The 19,966-nt window shown below is 44.0% G+C and overlaps 1 protein-coding gene across 2 annotated transcripts; it reads right to left on the bottom strand.

The window, feature by feature from the left end:
- Positions 1–4,114: 4,114 nt before the first annotated feature.
- Positions 4,115–6,763, bottom strand: LOC147624205 (thiosulfate sulfurtransferase 16, chloroplastic-like). Of its 2 annotated transcripts, none has more exons than XM_086819153.1 (6): positions 6,525–6,763; positions 6,206–6,313; positions 5,309–5,382; positions 5,051–5,121; positions 4,879–4,932; positions 4,115–4,431 (listed from the first exon to the last, which is right to left on the bottom strand). In XM_086819153.1, exons 1-6 carry the CDS (start codon positions 6,731–6,733, stop codon positions 4,351–4,353), a joined length of 597 nt encoding a protein of 198 aa, XP_086675279.1. In that variant the 5' UTR covers positions 6,734–6,763; the 3' UTR covers positions 4,115–4,350. The 2 variants fall into 2 exon arrangements, with proteins under 2 accessions (XP_086675279.1, XP_086675280.1); XM_086819154.1 differs by having other exon boundaries at positions 6,206–6,310.
- Positions 6,764–19,966: the final 13,203 nt, after the last annotated feature.

Genomic DNA, 19,966 nt, shown 5'->3' with positions numbered 1-19,966 from the left:
AAGGTCAGGAGTTCCTCGTCTCGTGTTGGGGTGGTCTTCACTTTCGTTGGTGCTATCAAAGACAAGCATTGTTTGACTCCATGCAGTATTGACCAATGGGTCTGACCTTATAAGCGAAGGAGCTTCAAGAGAGTTCAATTCGTCAAAAAGAGGGTTATTTCGCACCAATCTACCCAATCGTAGGTGCATGAAAATGTGGAACTACTGTGCAGACTGCATCATCAGTCGGCCAGCACTAAATGAAGCCCACGACTACATACATCCAGTCGGCCAGCAGTACAAAGGTCCACGACTGCTGTTGGGCAGTCGACCAGTCACCTATCTGCTGATGGGTCAGTCGGCCAGCCACTCAGTGCTCCTCCTAACTCAAAACTGCCTCCCAAGCCAAAGAAAAAATAGGAAAAATAGGAGAAAAATGCGGGGAGTGAGGAAAAATGATAAAACACCTCATAAGGGCGGGCACACCCACAACAAAGGCCCTGGTGTATAAAACTGGACAGGAGATGACTCCTAACACCCCCTCTCAGCTCCTGGCTGTGAAACCAACCACTGGGAGCTGGGGTGCCGCTTGAGCAAATCTTGAGAGAGCGACTTCGTGAAGAGGTCCATCGTACTGTCCTCCGTCGAGCAGAACTCTAGCAAGATGTCATCAGCAACGATCTGTTCACGAACAAAGTACCTCTGGATGACGTTCCTCCAATGGAAGCCCAAACTTGCAATGCAACCTTTGCATCCTCACCACCTCACAAGCAGCATCACAAGCAGCCCAGTACTCTGCCTCTGTGCTCGACAAGGCAAAAGATGACTGCTTTTTACTGCTCCGAAAAACTGCTCCTGGGCCTGAAGTAGATCTCCTCGTATCCGGATCTCCTCCCCAAACTGAGTCACTCCCACCATGGAGTCGGACTCCATCCAACAATCCCCCTCCTGTGTAAAAGAGTCCATGATCCTTCGCATGCCACAGAAACCACAAGAAACGCAATCCTGCCTCCCAAAGAGTCATCCGCAACCATGAGCTCAACTGCCTCATCAGGAAGCTCCCATCCAATCTGGTGTCCATCGACCAGATCAATGAACCATTCTGCTTCTGAGTCCAAGAGGCATCACACTGCTCACAAGGATCAACACCTCTTACAGTGCAAAAACAAGTCCTGGAAACCTCTTGAAGACCACGCAAGGCCTTCTGAAACCTGTCAACCACCCCCTCTGAATCCGGAACCACAAAGCCTGGAGAAACCACCTCCTTCTGCAAGTAATCAGCTGCCACCTGCCTGGCTTTCCGAAAGGTCCCCGTGGAAAGAACATCCTCATCTACTGGAGGTTCTTTGTCCCGAACACAACGAGACATCAGAGCATAAGTGACCTGTTCAGTTTCCTCTGACTCACGAATACAAGAACCACCAACATCAGTACTGGAAAGTTCCTGCCAACTGCTGCCATCTACTGGTAAGCTATCCACCATCTGGTCCCGGAAAGCCTGTACCTGCAGCGTATCCACACTTAAGTGGCCATTACCAAACTACCACTCATCACAAACCTGAGGACCTGCGGAGAGAGTGCTGAAAGCTTGTAAACTCCATTCTCCACTCCGCCTTCCCAAACCACTTGGCCTAATGCTTTGTCCCGGAGAGCAACAAAATGCTCATCAAACTCCACCCGTACGCCAGTCCTGCAAACATGATGCACTAACAACAGATGAAAACCAAGTGCCGGAACATACAACACCCGGGAGGAATGCTTCCTCCCTCTGCCATTGGGAACTATCTCCATCTTGCCCTCACTGTGAACTGGGATAGTGGACGTATCCCCAGTAAGAATATGACCAAAAAGCCTGCAGAGATCCTGTAAACCAAAACGGGAAGGAGTCATGTGCCTGGAAGCACCACTATCGAGAATCCACTCCCGAGTATCCGTTGCGGAGAGTCCTCCAATCTCCTCCCTACCTAAAGAAAATGAAACATCGATGTCCATCACCTCCAGGTGCGCAAAAGCCGGAGTCTTCATAATTACTGTTGAGGAATCTTCACCCTTCTCGGTCTTCCGCTTGGGACATTGCCTCCAATAGTGGCCTTTCTCGCCACAATCATTACAGGTCCTCTCTGCCTTCAGTTTCTTGCGGTCAGCATCGGACTTCTTCTCAGAAGACTTCTCCGATGAAGCCTTCCCTTTGCCCGAGTTACGGCCTTTCGACCATTGGCCAATTAAGGCCTCCGAACGTCCACCCTGAGGAGGGTTCGTGAATCGTTCCTCCTGGTCCAGGACCATGGGCACAAGCTCCTCCCACGTGATGGTGCTGAGCCTGCCACTGGTAATCAAAGACCAGTAAAATACTGAGTACGAAGAGGGCTAGTGCGACAGCAACGTTATGGCCATGTCCTTTGACGATATCTCCTTCCCAGCCTGAAGAACTTCCTGCTGAAGAGCCTGCAGCTTGTTAATATGCTCCTGCATCGTCGACGACTTTGCAGGGCTCATAACCCGCATCTGTACTTCCAAGGACATACTCGTCATGGGCGATATCCTGTTGTAAAGTGAGGCCAAATGCTGCCATATACCTCTGGCCAGCGTCATATGCTTTACATGATTGATTACCTATGGTGTGCAGTTGAGGAAAATAAACGAACGGACCCTGGCATTGACACGATCCCACATCTGTGTCTGAGCCTCCCGGTCCTTTCGGGCTGACGATAACTCCCCTTCCTTTACTTCCGGCCGTGGAAAACCAGCAACGACGAAATCAGCGAGGTCGTAAGACTCCAAAACAGATTCCATCATAACCCTCCATATGCCGTAGTTGCTCCCGTCCAACTGACGGTCCACCGGGAACGTGGGGAGTGTCGAGATCTTCACATGTCTCTCGGCCATCTCAAACAAATCTGCCATTGCGGGGATGTACTCTGAATAGGGGTGGGTGGGTGGGAACAAAGAAGAACTAAAACCTGCAAGTGGCTGTCCAACAAATCAGCCCGCCTTCCTCTTGCACCTTCTCTTCCCAATCAGCCCAAAACAGTCCACCAATCAGCAACACCGCAGTCCCCCTCTTGCTCACACAAATCCCAAGACCTATCTAGAGCCTAGGCTCCGATACCATGTCAGAAAACGCAACAGAAATGATGACCAGATCTGGGAACACAAGAGCAAAACGCATGCAAAAAAAATACAGCACAAGAGAGAGAGAGATGTAGGCGTGTAACTCTGCTCTATATACACATCGGCTTGCTGAAAAGGACCTCCACGACTGCATCATCAGTCGGCCAGCACTAAATGAAGCCCACGATTGCATACATCCAGTCGGCCAGCAGTACAGAGGTCCACGACTACTGTTGGGCAATCGACCAGTCACCTGTCAACTGATGGGTCAGTCGGCCAGCCACTCAGTGCTCCTGCCAACTCAGAACTGCCTCCCAAGCCACAGAAAAAATGGGAAAAATAGGGGGAAAATGCGAGTGAGGAAAAATGATAAAACACCTCATAAGGGCGGGCACACCCACAACAAAGGCCCTGGTGTATAAAACTAGACAGGAGATGACTTCTAACAAGATCAATATAATGATGGTAGCAACCCAACAAGTTGAAAATCATGACCCTCAAGAACGTACTCAAAGTTTATAAAATCACTTAATTTGCCTTTGCAGGTTCAGCTCCTAACCGTCTGTCTCGCTTTTGAGGCTAGACCAACTCCAAGCCATCCTGTTGCCCAAGCTCACGTCCTATGCAAAAAAAGCCCACTGTTTACAGTGTATTGGCTAAAGCATAACCTAGCCTTGCATGACGTTGGGCCTTGATCCCAAGTCATCCCTTTGAGGGACGCTATATTCAAAGAAGCACCCCTCTTAAAAATTCACAGGCGTCCATGCCATAAAGCGCCCATAAGTTACTTACAGCCTCCTGTGTGTCCCTACACAAGGCCATGTTACGAGGGAGGAAGTGACAGAGGGGCACGTCTTTTCCCATGCCACTTTGATATTTGAGAAGGCTCAAGTAGGCAGAGTCAATAAAGATAAAAGTCTCTCTATACATAATAACTAATGACTTTAGGAACTTGCTCTTGTGCAATAACAGTTTGACGTCTCTTGATACATGATAAGACGAACCTATGTCTTGGCCTTTAAGAAAGGAACGTGAAACATTTATCACAGAATTATTATATACATTCTCCATAAGGAGAGAAATTTTTAAGTTACAAGCCAGACGATTGATTGAAATACAGAAACAACTCCCAACTTTCAACAACTGTTTACTCCTGCAGGTGCACCTACAAAATATCAAGCACCCTGGTTTAGCTTCTATAAGTTCCTGTACAGGAGAGCAACTAGGCTAAGACTCGGCTCTGAAGGTGAAATTTCAGCATCAGACAATTGCTTTAGTGGGCATTCCACTTTGCACCCAAGCCATATATCCACCAGCCATATCGGTCACCCCTGTGAAACCCTGTAAAGTAGACAAGTATGAATAACTTCGCACATGAGTGTGAATGAACAAATCATTGGACAAAAATGATGCCGATGCCCCATTATGTTACGCCAATGCCAAGCAGCCACGTTGCTGGAGGCCTCACATAAGTTCTTAGATTTGTCCCTACATTAATACAAACAATCGAATATACGTACATGCATACATATATATTATATACGTACATGCATACATATATATTCCTACATTAATACATACAGGCATGTGTATTCATTCACTCATACATACGTCCTACACCATACATACGTATGGCAGGTATAGTCAACTGGACGCAAACCTCCTAAGAGGCTTCTATAACTCAATGGCAGCTACCAATCTTTCATTTTATGCCAGAAATGCCACACTGAAGAAAAACGGCCACGTGTGAGCTTGATGAGATGAGCAGAGAAGAGACGTAAACGATACCACAGCAACTAGTTCCGCTGCTGCCATTTGTGATCGCTTCCCCATTTGACACCCCTGTCAACACAATGCACTAATTAAAACAGCTCTTTTGACCCTAGAAAATTTGCTAGTGAGTTCTATAGTATAGGGATTTAAAATAACTGCATATTGATCAGTGAGAGAAGGAACTCACCACCACAACTTCACCATCTATGCCAAACCTTTCACCTACATCCTTCAGAAAATTGAGGTTCTTTGTCAAACCTAAGAAAGCGAAAAAACGAAATGAGAATCAAGAATCATGATGTCAGGTAATGACAAGGCCACAGATACTAGAGAGATCGGTAAACATATCTTCATAAGATTGGAATATGTCTGAGCTTGCATGTTGAAAGAATTTCGACAAAAAAGCAATAGCAAAGATCAGCCAAAGAGCGGGAGAACTTGCTACCTGAACCCACTTTATACATGTAAGGAATGTTGACTGCACCTTCTATGTGTCCTGCTGCAAACTCCTCAGCAGTCCTGGACGAATCAATTGAAATCACAGAAAGCCTGGTTGACATTTGAGCTAACTCAAAAACAACGCAATCCAACAGGCTACGCACTTCAACTCATTCATCTTTATCATCATAGGGTGACTTTAATACATCAGCTTGATCATGAATAGTGTAGGCAGCATGGTTGTGATTCTTAATTAGTATAAGCCCATTTTTAGCCTGACCCCTCGACTCCTAGACCGATCATCCAGACCTAGCTCAAATCACACTATGGCAAGTGATGGAGGTGCCTGTACAGTCCCCAACAACTCTAGAGGAAAGGCGAGAGAGAGAGGGCCTGCGGTACCCCAACAGATGAATTGGGGTTAAGCTCCAACATAGTCCATGTGAATCTGTAATGGCCTTAAATACTACGTTCTTGTAAAGCATCAAGACATGGACATTGGCATCCCAGCACTTACCTCACACATCACTGCAATACAGAAGCAGGCGGCAAACAAAATCATATAAAATTGTTTTAAAGGGCACCCTGATCATACCTGTAGTAATCATGCTATTGAGCTAATCACAAGGGTACAAGCTAACATCTACAAGGCCAGATCATACTTTTGATCTGATACAAAGGCACCATGGTCATATTTGTTATCTAGATCATAATGTAAGATGGAAGCCAGATCATAATACTGATCCAATAAAAAAGCGCCATAGGATACAAGATGAAAGCAAAGGGCAGCTAAAACTGACATTTAAAAAAATGGAGGCTACCTGCAAGCAAGCAAGTTCATACCGTCTACCACACATAACATCATGACGGCAAACAGCAAACCGATGGTGATGTATGATCATACCTGACATCTAGATAATGATGCCCTGCATTTAGCAGTTCGTGAGCAACTTGAACTGGGACAGCTCTGATGGGGGAGCCCTGGCTGATCCTCTCGGATGACCGCATCCTGCTTTAAAGTTAATGGGATCAGCACTTATAAATGTGCGTCTGATGCAAAACCATAAAGTGCAAAGACCGTAATAATGGCGCAAAATCTTTATGCCTGAAAACCATTCTGATGCGAAACCCAAACCCTAATCACGCACATGCAACATGAAAGACCCTAATGCCCTGATAATAGCCTAACTGCTGAAAACCCCCTAATGAAGGATAAGGGTTACCTGGTTTTCACGTTGCGCACATAATAGAATCGAGCAGTGTTGTCGGCAAATATTTGGAGGGGCCTTTTCGAGGCCCGGTGCAGATAGTTGCAAGAATGAAGTTGTTGGATTGAAGGGAGACCCCAATGGCCTCTGAGCAGGAGTGGCTGCAGCGAGGGCAAAGACGCCGCAGCACCTCGGGCTTCTGTGTATACGTTCAAGGACTCCATCTCTAAAGCAGCTTTCAACTCAGGAGCTTCAAACCCTACTCTCTCTGTACAACTGTAAGCCCTAACCCTAGCGCTCGCTGTGTCTGTACAATTGCAAACCCTAACCCTGGGGCTCTAACTCTATGGGGAGAGATGAAAGATCGGATCACAGTTCCACAGCAGATGTATCTTAATCGATCAATTCGCTGCAGACTTTATTTGGGTGTGGGTGTTGGGTAAGAGTCCACCTCATCGCTGACTGTACCGTTTGGATAAAATCTTGACGTGTTCTATCAGGTCCCAACAAAGACTCAAGTTTCAACACATCCACTTTAACAAGTTCTTCCTAGCCTCCCATTCCTTGCACTTGGGTGTTGTCATATGGATCGTATGTGACACGGGCTTTACTATCTCTCACTCTCAAAGATGATAGGAGAATCTATAAAGCTCATAAATGATTTCCATTCCATTCTAATTATTATGCCACCTCTCTACCTCCTTGGCCACTAGTCTTCTCCTTGCTATGAGCTCGCACATAGCCTTTGTTCGTGCGCATGCCATTTCACCCCTACGAGAAGCAAGGATCATGATAACATCTCAATGTTCGCCCCTTATTCTATTTCAACCACATGACCTCAAAAACCATTATCATTAACTCTTGACGCTTTGCAAGTGACGATCTATGTCGAATCATTAGCTCCTTTGGGTGAGCCTTATTGAATTGATTGCCACCCTTTAGTCTCAATCTTTCAATCCTAAGTGATAATCTTGAACCTATCATTACATGTGTTCCTAAACCCATGAACCTTATCTATTTGAATAATTACTCGACCTCGATTTAGTAATACTACGTGCCTCATAATTCACACATGTAACACGGGGATTGGCTTGGCTATGACATTAAGAGACCCATTTCATAATGCACCACACGTGGAGATCATGCTCTAAGGAACTCGTTGAGATACTTGCAACATGACTTTGTGGTGGTGATGCTCCTACTCTACAATAAATTATAACCAATGCCAAATCCGTATCCCAAATAAATGGTATTGTTATAGCCCTAGCCAATCGATATCGACATGCTCGTCCTCAACTAATGTCACTTAAGAAAAATAGTTTGTCCCCTATAAAAGAACAACTTCATAAAGCCATCGCAACTAAAGCATCTACAAAATGTAAATGCTTGCCACATGATTGTGCGGGTGGTATAATGCATTTCTTCTTGCCAAATTATAAAAATCAAGGAAGAGCCTAAGATACCTTTATGTCACACACCATTTTTTTAAAATGAGTCATTGTGTCGTGTCTATGTGTCTATGTGTCATTATGTTATTTTATTTTACACCGTGTCTCACCTTAGATGTTTATGAAGGTCATTCCGCTAACTCAAAATCCCCTCCCTCTTGTCCCCCTCTATAAAAACAAGCACTTATTTTGACCCATCCTTGTTTTTTGAAATATTCTTACTAAAAATAAGTAAACAATAATATTCCATGGTCAATTATTTAATCTAACTAACCCATTACCATTCTTGGTTGCAAAAAATAAAATAAATACTTCAAATGTTATTTCATAACAAATATGACAATAGTAACTCTTGTTCATGTGTAACTATTATTTCTAACCCAATCTAAGATTCACCTAATTACACATGTCAATCCCTAAACTTACTTGGACATGGTTTTATTAAAATAAGTCAATTGTAAATGAGACAAGGGATGACCGACCTTATGGCTTGTGTAATGCCAGTCACAAGGAATTGATGTACATAGAGATAGTTAAACTAGGAAGACTAGTTTTGGGCCTCCATTTGTAATTGGGAAGCCGGCCATTGTAAAAAATGAGCTCATGTATATAAGAAATTTTATGAAATATGAAAAGAGACAATCCCATTTGTCTCAATTGAGTCTTGCCTTCTCTCCCTCTCACTCTCCCTTGAGCTTATGGTAGTTTGCTTTCTTGTGATGCTTGCATGCTTGTGAGTGTTAGTGTATGTGAATAGGAATGGTGTTGCTCTCCTTTCTCATTGCTCTCCACCTTGTCTTGTTTGCATAGGATTGGCATGAGGTAGAGTTTGAGATCTCCATAGCTCATTCCCTCTTGCTCCTACCTAGCTTACTTGGATCTCTCTTTGGGTGACACAAAGAAAGTGTAGAGTAAGCCCCTAGTGGCCTCACATGAGGGAGTTAACCTTAATAGGATTGGCAAAGTGCAAATCATTGGATTCAACCCTTTCAAGCACTCTCTTCTTCTTCTCTCTTGTGTCTTGTGTGTGTGAGGTAGCATGTTAAACCATTAACATCTTTGGCGGCGCCACTGTCAGGGATTGGCATTTGGCTTAGGGTCCTCTACTTGATTCATTAGCTAGAGCTTGATTTTGCCTGGTTAGGATGTAAATCCACCAGTTGAGTAATTAACATTGTTTGTTTTGTGTTTTGTTGGAGATTACTCGGAGATTGGATCATTGATTGAGTATCGGAGCATTCGAGTCTTCACCGAGAGCAAGGAAGAAGCAAGTAAGTGCCCCTATTTGTCCTCAACATTCAAGCAATTTTTTATTTATGTGCTTTTCATCATGTTTGCATTTTTATTTAATCATTCGATTAATCTCAAGCCACTACCTTAAACCATGCATTGTAGTCATCAATAATAAGTAGCTAGAGACTAGCTCTAGCTCCTTGTAAAAACAAAAACATCAAAAGACCCTGGGAAGGTGCCGGAATCAGCCTACTGATTGGAGAGGTTCCCAGGAGAAATTTTGTTCTGCCAAGTATCTCTAAGAGTCGAACATCCGTGGCAAGTTTAGGGAACGCCCGTTCCAACTTTGCCATGCGCGTTCCTTCTATCTACAACCCAAATCTGGTAGATTTGCTGCCTAAATTTGGTAGAAGCAGTATAATTAGTTCAATTACATTTAATTAGGCCTGATGTGCATTGAAGTGCAATTAAGTGGCTATCAGACCTGCAGCATGCCAGTCAAAATTGAAAAATCTTTGTCTGACAGTGCCACGACCGTACGCTTGCGAGTGCATGTCCATTCCAACTTTCACACGTCTGTTCTAAGCCTTGCAATGCCCGTCGCTCCTTAGCCTAGAGCGAACGCCCGTTCGAGTTTCTTTTTCCACCTTGCCATGTCCGTTCTATCCAGCTCATAAACTGGTACGCCCGTTCCTTCTTCCTGCAACCTAAATCTATAGATTTACTGCCTAAATTTGGCAAGAGTATTAAAATTAGTTTAATTACATTTAATTAGGCCTCATGAGCATTGAAGTGCAATAAAATAAAGAAAATTTTGCACTGTCAAACTGGCTGTCATACCTTGCAGCAGGCCAGTCAAAATTGAAAAATGTTGTCTGACAGTGCCACGGCCGTACGCTTATGAGAGTGCATGTCCGTTCCAACTTTCGCACGTTCATTCTAAGCCTTCCAATGCCCGTTTACTCCTTATCCTGGAGCGAACGCCCGTTCGAGTTCCTTTTTCCACCTTGCCATGTTCGTTCTAACTGGCTCATAAACTCGCACGCCCGTTCCTTCTTGAGCCGGAAGTAAACGCCCATGCCAACCTTGAAGTGAACCCTGCGGCGCGAGCTTGCCACACCCATTCCAATCGACTTCATCTCTAATGCCCGTTCCTTCCTGGCCCTAAAGAAAACGCCCGTTCCATTTTGAATTCCTCGAAGCGCATGCTATGCCAGTAGAGAAGCGAACGTCCGTTCCTTCTCTCACTGTGGACCGTATGCCCGTTCGCTTACAAGCGTACAGCGTTCCTTTAAAAAAACCTTCTTTTTTTAGGGGGTTCAAAGCAGTGAGTCTATATTCCCATGCACCTATGCTCTGGTGAGAAATAACCCTCCCTTCGATGAAGTGAGCTCTTTAGACGCCCCTTCCTAAATGAGATCTGATCCATCAGTAAATACCGCGTGGAGTTAAACGGTGCTTATCTTTGATAGTACCAACAAGAGTGAGGACCTCCCTAGTAGTGGACGAGGAACCCTAGACCTAGAGTCAAGAGAGCTTGAACCACAGTGCATGGATAGAGCATCTGTCCATGAACCTGCTGGGCTACTCCACCTTTAGACCCTAGAGTAGAAGTTAGCCAAGGAGGCGAGAGCCATCAAATCCAGATCCAGCTACTAGACTGGAGAGCCATACCCGTCTCTCGGAGGCGGTAGACTCATTTTGGAGCTTCAGAAACCTTGCCAAACCAAGAACCAGGTCCATCTTCCCAAAGGCCTGAGACATCATACCAGAGAGAATGATTCTACTTAGGCCCATCACCACAACAAAGCCTGCCAACCTATCAGCAGTACTCAAGGTGTACACCTACTAGTGTACCAAGCAGGACCTCGTGGGCCACAACCTGGTCCTCCCAGAGGGCAAGGACCCCCACTTGTCTACTATCTGCCCAGTCCTGCTCCTCCGTGACCTATTTCCCAACCTGCACCACCTGCACCCGCCATGACAGGGTTGACACCTGAAATGTTAAGGATTGCCATGGAAGTAGGAGGGGGGGTAGCCATTGGCATTAGTCCCGCCCCCCCCCCCCCCCCCCCCCCCCGGCACCAGTTCAACCTAGGCAGGAACGAACCAAACCAGCAAACATCACGAAATTTGATGGGCCAGGTGATCCCATTACTCACCTAGAGATGTTCAATTAGATGTGAAGAATTTGCCCATATAGACGACGATCAGGCCAATATAAGTGCCTTTGTCTCACCTTGGATAGCAAAGCTAGACAATGGTTTAGATCTCGTAAAGTGGAAGATAAAGCTTCCTTTGAGGCTCTAAAAGAAGATTTCAAGGTAGGGTACTCTCGTCAAGGCACCCGATGGTGGAGACTTGTTGAACAACTTAATAATGTCAAACAGAATGGGTAAAACCATCAGAGATAACATAAACATAGTCATATATCTCCACTCACACTGTAATACTATAGACAAGTTCTCTGATGAGAGACTAATTGGGAGATTTCTAGAGGGACTCCAAGATATTCCCTTGCACAACTCCTTATTTGCTTTGGGTCGTCACACCTCTTTTGAACAATGCTACAAGAGTGCCCGACAATGCTACAGGAGTGCTTTGTGTTGAAATTAGAGCATTGTGATGAGCTATGGTGGATCAAACACTAGAATCAACATCATTAACAAAGTGATTAGTAAATAATTAAGACATAAATAATTAAGATGTAATTAGTGGGTAATTAACAAATAGATTAATGTAGGCATGGATAATCAAAAACCAGCAAATTCTCATTAGGACAATGCCTCAATTTATAGAGCTTACATCCAAGCATCTAATCCCACTGATTTCTCCATGATTCACTCCACCTCTTTTCCCTGATTCTCTCCACCTCTTCACTTTTCCTAGAATATCTCCACACTTCCTAAATCTTCTCATGCTACCCTTTATTCTCTCCCAATAGATTCTTCTCACCTTTTCACAGGTTCTTTCACATTTACACATCCTCTTTTACAGCCTCTAACCAAGGGCTTGTTTCCGCACACACCCTATTCACTTGTATATTTCAACACCCCCCCTCAAGTGAATACTCCTAGTACACCTAGACCCTATACCAAGTTTGCCTCCCCTTACTCAACTAGTGTCTAGCACACCTCCCCTCAAGTTATCTTAGTACACCTGGACCCTATATCAAGTTTCTCTCTTACTTGATAGCATGCGACCAGTGCCTCCTAAACTCATAGTCCTTTACACTCTCTCTGTGTCCAAGGCTTACTATAGTTGCCTGTGACCTTGACTAAAGTGCTCACACATACATCTACCACGTGGCCTACATCATCGGTGGCTCAGAGGTGGCTTTACTTTGTTGGGGCAGGTTACATTGGGTTGTGGGGTCTCTCTCTCTCTCTCTCTCTCTCTCTCTCTCTCTCTCTCTCTCTCTCTCTCTCTCAGAAAAGATGATTCGACTCCACTTCCTTTGGAGCCTCCATGAAGTTTGCCGATGTCGTTCCTTCTCCACTGGGTTTACTGTAGCAGTCTCTTGCCATGTGACTTGGATTTCCACAATTGTTGCAAGTGAAGGTCCTTCCTCCTACTCTGCCTCTTCCTCGTCCTCGTCCTCGAGAGAATCCTCCTCGGGTGAAGAATGCTTTTTCTTCTCCTGCTGTTGAGTCGAGCCATTTCTTCTCTTTGCCTCTGCTCTCTTGCTCTAATAGAGCTGCTTCTATCTCGTGTAGCTTCAATTCAGGTACATTCTTTAGTGTTGCTACAATATTTTCATATTCACCTTTGTCCACACTCTTCAAAAGCACTACTAGTGCCTCATCATCTTCTACCTTTTTGCCAATAGTAGCTGCCAGTTGTTGCTTAATGCTTTTATATTTGTTCAAGTGTGTGATTAAAGGTTCACTTTCCTTCATGTCCAATTTGTAGAATTGCATTAACGGATTTCTCTTTGAATTTTTTGCTTGTGTGCCAAATAATTTATTGAGTTCATCCCATGCATCTTTTGCCCATTGTATCCCTGTGATGTGATGAATGATTTCATCATTTAAACTGAGTGCAATAAGTCCCAATGCTTTTTCATTCCTGCTCTTCCACTCATTTTCCCCTCTCGTCTCTGGGCATTCATCTCTTCCCTCAACTAACCCCCACAGATTTTTCCTCATGAGCAAATACATGGTTTTTGTCTGCCATGTGTAAAACTGCTCCCCATTAAATTTGGCTATTTCTTGTGCTGTACTCATGGTGATGTGAAGGGGATCTTACCTCTTGATCCAATTTCAAGATTCAAGGGTAGTGTCTACTCTTTTACAACTCAATCTGGTGTTTAAGAGATGATTACAATAAATTTATCAGCATAAAATCACCAGAAATTACATTAAATCAAGGGTAACCAATTTGTACGGAATGGTTGGAGTATCAAACCAACTTCGAATCGCAATCTGAAGTTGTAGGGATCTGTATTAGATACCTAATGGTTAATTTGAACCCTCAATTGTACCAAAATATAGTGATTAGTAGCACTGATTAATCACTGATTAGCAAATTAATCCACTATTTTGTGTGCAAAAAACAGAGTATGCGGGGAGTCCAGATCTGGTGCCTTAGACTTCAAATGAGCTCAAATGCTTTCAAAGCCATCAATAGCAATGAGTGAGGATTAAGCCAAGAAACACAAGATTTTACCAAATATTGAAAGCTTAATCTCTTTTACCAAAGTCACTTGCAGATTTGATGAAGAGCTTGGATTTCACTGTAGACTTGATGAAACTGAATTCTATCTTCACCAGCTTGTAGAGCATGCTTGAAAACACCTTGAGCTAAGAGGAATTAATTGATTGTAGCTGAGCAAGACATCATCTCCATTCTTCTGCAGAAAAACGGCGCTAGCAAATCTACGAAATTTGACGCTTCTACTCGACGGTTTGATGTTCTGTTTCGACTGGCTGGAGCAGCATAAGGTTGGCTAGCTATGGTTAGAAGCTTTTGAGCTAATGTTGTGTGTGCAAGGAGAGGGAGCTCCTCCACTGGCTAGGGGTATAGAGGCTAGTTGAAAAATAACTAAAAATTTGATTATTTTCTAATTACTAATCTTGATTAATTAGATAATGGGCTCATAAACCTGATGGATTCTAGGCATGGCTCTGATACCATGTTGAAATTAGAGCATTGTGATGAGGTATGGTGGATCAAACACTAGAATCAACATCATTAACAAAGTGATTAGCAAATAATTAAGACATAATTAGTGGGTAATTAACAAATAGATTAATGTAGGCATGGATAATCAAAAACCAGCAAATTCTCATTAGGGCAATGCCTCAATTTATAGAGCTTACATCCAAGTATCTAATCCCACTGATTTCTCCATGATTCACTCCACCTCTTTTCCTTGATTCTCTCCACCTCTTCACTTTTCCCAGAATATCTCCCAGAATATCTCCACACTTCCTAAATCTTCTCATGCTACCCTTTATTCTCTCCCAGTAGATTCTTCTCACCTTTTCACAGGTTCCTTCACATTTACACATCCTCTTTTACAGCCTCCAACCAAGGGCTTGTTCCCGCACACACCCTATTCACTTGTATATTTCAACACTTTGAAGTTTGAGGATAACTTCAAGGGAACACATTTCCGACAACTCCACGAAGGTGCATTAGAAGCCTCCTTCAAGACCACCATCACAAAGCCTCATGAAAAGGGTAAGGAGTCCACATCTGGACAAAGTGTAGAGCAACTCGCCGCCACCCTAATGCAACAGATGATCCAGCAATGGAGGATCGAGGGGGCCATCCACATCTTTATCCTAGAAGGGAACTCATATGGTGCCCGACCTGTCAAGAAAACCATACTGGCACTGAATGTCCTCATCTGAGACCCCACCCAAGCCTCTATTGTACCTACTGTGTAAAATGGGGAAATCACGAGATCTCTAACTGCTGCCATCACAAGGCTGCCTTGGCTCGAGCTATGCCTCAGGTACTACCTGCAAACCCCATGCAATCGTTGGCTTTGCTAGCCCCTGCACATCATAATGCTCCCCAACCTGGCCAAGAAGTGGCCTAAAGAGGAATCCTTAGGGTCCCTGAGATGCCCCTACCACCCCCAATTCTCCCACCATAGCCCCCGTTACCCAGAGTCGCAACCAATTTGTCAAATAACCCTGATAGAACTCTTCAAGGATGGAAATGAGAGAGAAATCCTTGAGACTCCCACTTATGAAACCCAAGAGCCCATGAATCCACCCTCACAAATTCTCAATCACTATGTTATATGGAGGGTGATCAAATGTACCCTGTGCACTTAGCAGCCCTGATATTGCAAGCTAGGGATATGAATCGAACAACAAAAATACCACCCATATAGTGTTATGATTGTGGTGGTGGACCTCACCGAGTGGCTGAGTGTCCCAACAGAAATATGGTGCTCCAGCCTTGACTCCACTATGCATTGGATTTGGTGTCGACCATATGTACAAAGACTACCTGCTGCTAAGACCCAGAATAACTAGAAAGGCTCATGAAACTAATGCCAACGCCAGCCTTAACTTGCTGAGTGTTAGAGATGGTTTCATTCGAGCAGTCCCCCTCAACTCAGTAAGCTGTAGAATAGGCAAAGGGCTGTGGAACATGCTATTAAGAGGCATAAACCTCTCAAAACCAGGACCAAGCAAGAGCCTCTGGAGGACAAGCCCGAATAACTCGGCGCTCATGAAAGAAAGCCACCAAGGTTGGGAAGGGATAAAGCCGAGTGATTATCAAAAGCTATTCGGACTCGAGCACAATAACTCATCCTCTGACTTCTTCATCTGAAGAAGAAGATATGCTATGTGTCTTCTTCTTCATCTGAAGAAGAAGATATGCTATGTGTAGTCGCCCACGCCCAAGAACCCATTGACCCCCATCAACTATCTAAAAAAATTAAGGAATATCCAAATCCTATTGAGAAAAAAGAGAGGCTCCTAGCTGCCCAAGAGTTAGTTCGTGAGTGCCAAGCTCAGATGGAAGTTGATCCTCCTACTGCCTACCTTGAACCATGCCTGTTAGTCTCAAACCAGAGACCTACACATGATGCTCAGGTTTATCCTTGCGAGCTTCTAGACCAACCACTTCCACAAGAGCTAACAGAAGAAGAAGCCACTAAACGACAGGGTGGTGGAATATCTCAAAGACCTGGGAGATGAACATCATAGGGGAACTAATCCAGAAATCCCTGTTTCCATCCCATACACCTCAAAAATCTTGAGGCGGCAAAGTAGACCCAACCTTCCTCATAGGACTACCTCTGCTCCAAGAGTGTAGGTCTCTCTGTTTCTCTCTTCTCAAGTCCAGATCCCTATCAGCACCTTGCTCCAAGATAGCCCAAGCCTATGGAACAACCTGAAAGACTGGATGGAAGGACGTCTGAGGGCAAGCATGCATGAAACCATGGAGCTTGATAGCTCTGATGAATCTAAGGGAGAAGAATTCCACATACCTCTTAAGGTAAAAGGGACTCCTACCATTCGAGTGAACAAGCTCGGACAATACTTTGAAGGCAATGAACTTAATGCGGCCTTGCCAATAACTTTTGACGGCCACAAAGTTATTGCAATCTTGGATGGAGGAGCCGAAGTGAGCATTATGACCAAACAATGCTGGGAAAAATGGTGAGCACCTGCCTTGGACAACACCCGATTGTTAGTTAAACTCGTTGATGGAGCCACCGATATACCCATTGGTCTACTGAAGGATCTTAAAATTAAGATTATGGGGAACCACCTACTGTCACACCTTTGTGGTGATGAATTTTGGACATCAACAAGTTTCATACGACTGCATCCTTGGCAGATCCTTTATGCAAGAATCCAAGATGATCCATGATTAGGATATTGACCATATCTACATTCAGAGAAAAGATCTTACCTTCAAAATCAATATACGCACATGGAAAGTGCACGCCATGAGTGGCAGACTATTTGCAGAGGACTCACTCACAATTACACGAACTACTGAAGTCCATCTATGCTAGACATGCCATAAAACATTGGAAGATGAAAAGGAGAGTGAGGATTGTGCACCACTCCCAGAGTCAAAAGACTCTGAGAACTAGATGCATATCCTCGCTACACTGGACATTTTGCTCAAAAAAACGGGTACAAGATTTGCCACGGTGGATGGGCAAGAGCTTTGTTATATATGCTTAGTTCAGCATATCTTTCCAATATAGCCATGAAAAAGCTGGATCAGGTTGAGCTAAGCCATCAAGGAGTACACACTCCCATAAAACTCACAGGTCCAAAGGATTCCCTGGGCCACAGAGGTACATCTTCCCATACAACTCTGAAACCCATTGACGATGGAGATTTGTTGTCCTATAGTTAACAACAAGCCTTCTTTTCAACCACACATAACCATAAACAAGCCTTCTTTCAACCACACATAACCATAAAAAGTATTCTTCTTCAAATTAAATTAAAAAATTACCAAAATCACCTCTGCCTTTGTCTCTTTCACCTTTTTGTCCATAAGTCTTTGATCGGCTTTATGAATATTGAATTAATCCAAAGCTCTAATATTGACTTTTTCAATGAAGTATGGCAAAAAGAGTTTGCAAACAACTCTTGTTTGTTCCACACTACTGTCCCACAGCCGATTGAACCCACTCAAACAGAACTAGTCCCTGAGAAGCTTTGTCGCTCTGCACGCAAGGCACGCAACAAAAAGTTAGCACTCGTAGAAAAAGAAGCCAAAAGGCTAATTGACAAGGAAAGTGCTAAAGCTGAAGAAACACGGCAGGTGTCCAAGCACTTTAAGACCTTTCAAATGGCTGACTGCTTTGTTCAATATGATTTGGCTCAAAGGTCTAATAATGGGCAACGGGGGACCTCATATGACGGTCCAGCTAAGGTTAAGGAAGTGAACTTGGTAGGCGCAGGTGAAGACCTGAGGCCCATATTCATTTTTGCAGAAGACCTTTCAAAGGAAGAAGAAGTAGAGCTCATTGCTCTCTTAACTAAATTCCAAGATTGCTTTGCTTGGAAGTACATGGATATAAAGGGTGTACCTTTAGAAGTGGTACATCACACCATTCCCATGGTTGATGAAGCTAGGCTAGTCAAGCAACAAGCTTACCCAATGAACCCCAAATATTCCAAGATGGTCCGCGAAGAGATTGAAAGACTTATCGACACCGAATTCATCTATGAAATTGAACATACAGAATGGGTATCACCGATTGTGATAGTGCCCAAGAAAAATGGAAAAGTCAGGGTGTGCGTCGACCTCAAAAAGGTCAATGCCGCCACTGTAAGGGACCACTATCCTTTACCATTCACTGAACACGTGTTAGAAAGAGTAGCGGGTGGGAAAGGAAGCCTATAGCTTCTGAGATGGATTCTCAGGATAGAATCAGGTGCTGATGATCGACCCTGAAGACTAGCACAAAACTGCTTTTGCTACTGAATGGGGTACTTATGCATATAAAGTCATGCCCTTTGGGTTGACCAATGCCCTCGCAACCTTCCAATGCTTAATGTGTATGGCTTACAAGGAATATCTCTGAGAATTCCTAGAAGTCTTCCTATTATGCAAATCAGCACACGTATCATTTTGGATATCAAGGGGAGACGATATCCAGTCCAGCTCAGCATTGGACTTGTGTGAGAGAGGCACTAGCACTACCACACATATGTTCGCCTTGTCATCAATGCCCTTAATCTCTCCTCTTGTGCTGTATTTTTTCTGCATGCGTTTTGCTCTCGTGTTCCCAGATCTGGTCATCATCTCTACTGCGTATTCTGACAGATCTATTGTGGATTGGTTGGTAAGTGCATTCTTGGTGATTGCGAACTCTAGGCCTAGACTATGAGCCATTGTTATATTGATTTATTGTGGTAAGTGCACTCTAGATGACTGTACACTCTAGGCTTATACTATGAGCCACTATTGGCTGGTTGCAAAACCTAGGGTTCTCAACTCTATGAAACTTGTGATCATTGAGATTGTATTGGAAGTACCACTTGCCACGAGTTTTCTCCAAAGTGATGGCTGTGTATGTAATGAAGGGATTTTAGTGCTTGATCCCATACAATGGGATGGAAAGACGCACACATGTATATGGTCGTGTGCTCATCAAAATAACATGATAATGCTGCTTGCTCATTTGAGCTAAACATATGATAATTAAGATATGCACGGCATACATACACAATGCTGTACCTTGGCGCCACACAAACATCCAAAATACCTAAGTATGAGCTTCAAATCTCCAAATGTGTGAACAATACACTAGGCGTACAGCTTCTAGCAATGCATAAAACTCACACTATGTGTGAATAAGTCCAAATGATGCCCAAAATGCAGTCATGTGAATAAACTCACCATCAAACCCAAGCGAGTGAATAATACTCACAATGTGCTAATTGTGCTAATAAGGTCCACAATACACCAATGTACATGAAATTGTGTGACGTCTTCGCAATAAACCAAGTGGTTTGTGTGTGTGTGTGTGTGTGTGTGAAGCAATCCAAAACCTCAAGAAAATGTGACAACATGGGTGTGGGTCACCATCCTAGGGAAATACTCAAGGCATGGGTGTGGGTCACCATCCTAGGGTAATACTCAAGGCATGAAGTAGGCATGGGTGTAGGTCACCATCCTAAGGTAACATCCAAGAAGGCCATGGAAGCTTGGGCATAAGCTCCAAGAAGACAAGTAGTCATATCATGATAAAAGGTATCAAAAGGGTACATGATGCCATTGACACATATGCACATGATGATGATGTATGTGATAGTGATGTGTGAGTTAGAT

The sequence above is a fragment of the Cibotium barometz genome, chromosome 25, assembly GCF_041138505.1.
Source record: "Cibotium barometz isolate CiBa-2024 chromosome 25, ASM4113850v1, whole genome shotgun sequence".
Lineage (NCBI taxonomy): Eukaryota > Viridiplantae > Streptophyta > Polypodiopsida > Cyatheales > Cibotiaceae > Cibotium > Cibotium barometz.
This window is presented reverse-complemented; position numbering and strand designations above follow the sequence as displayed.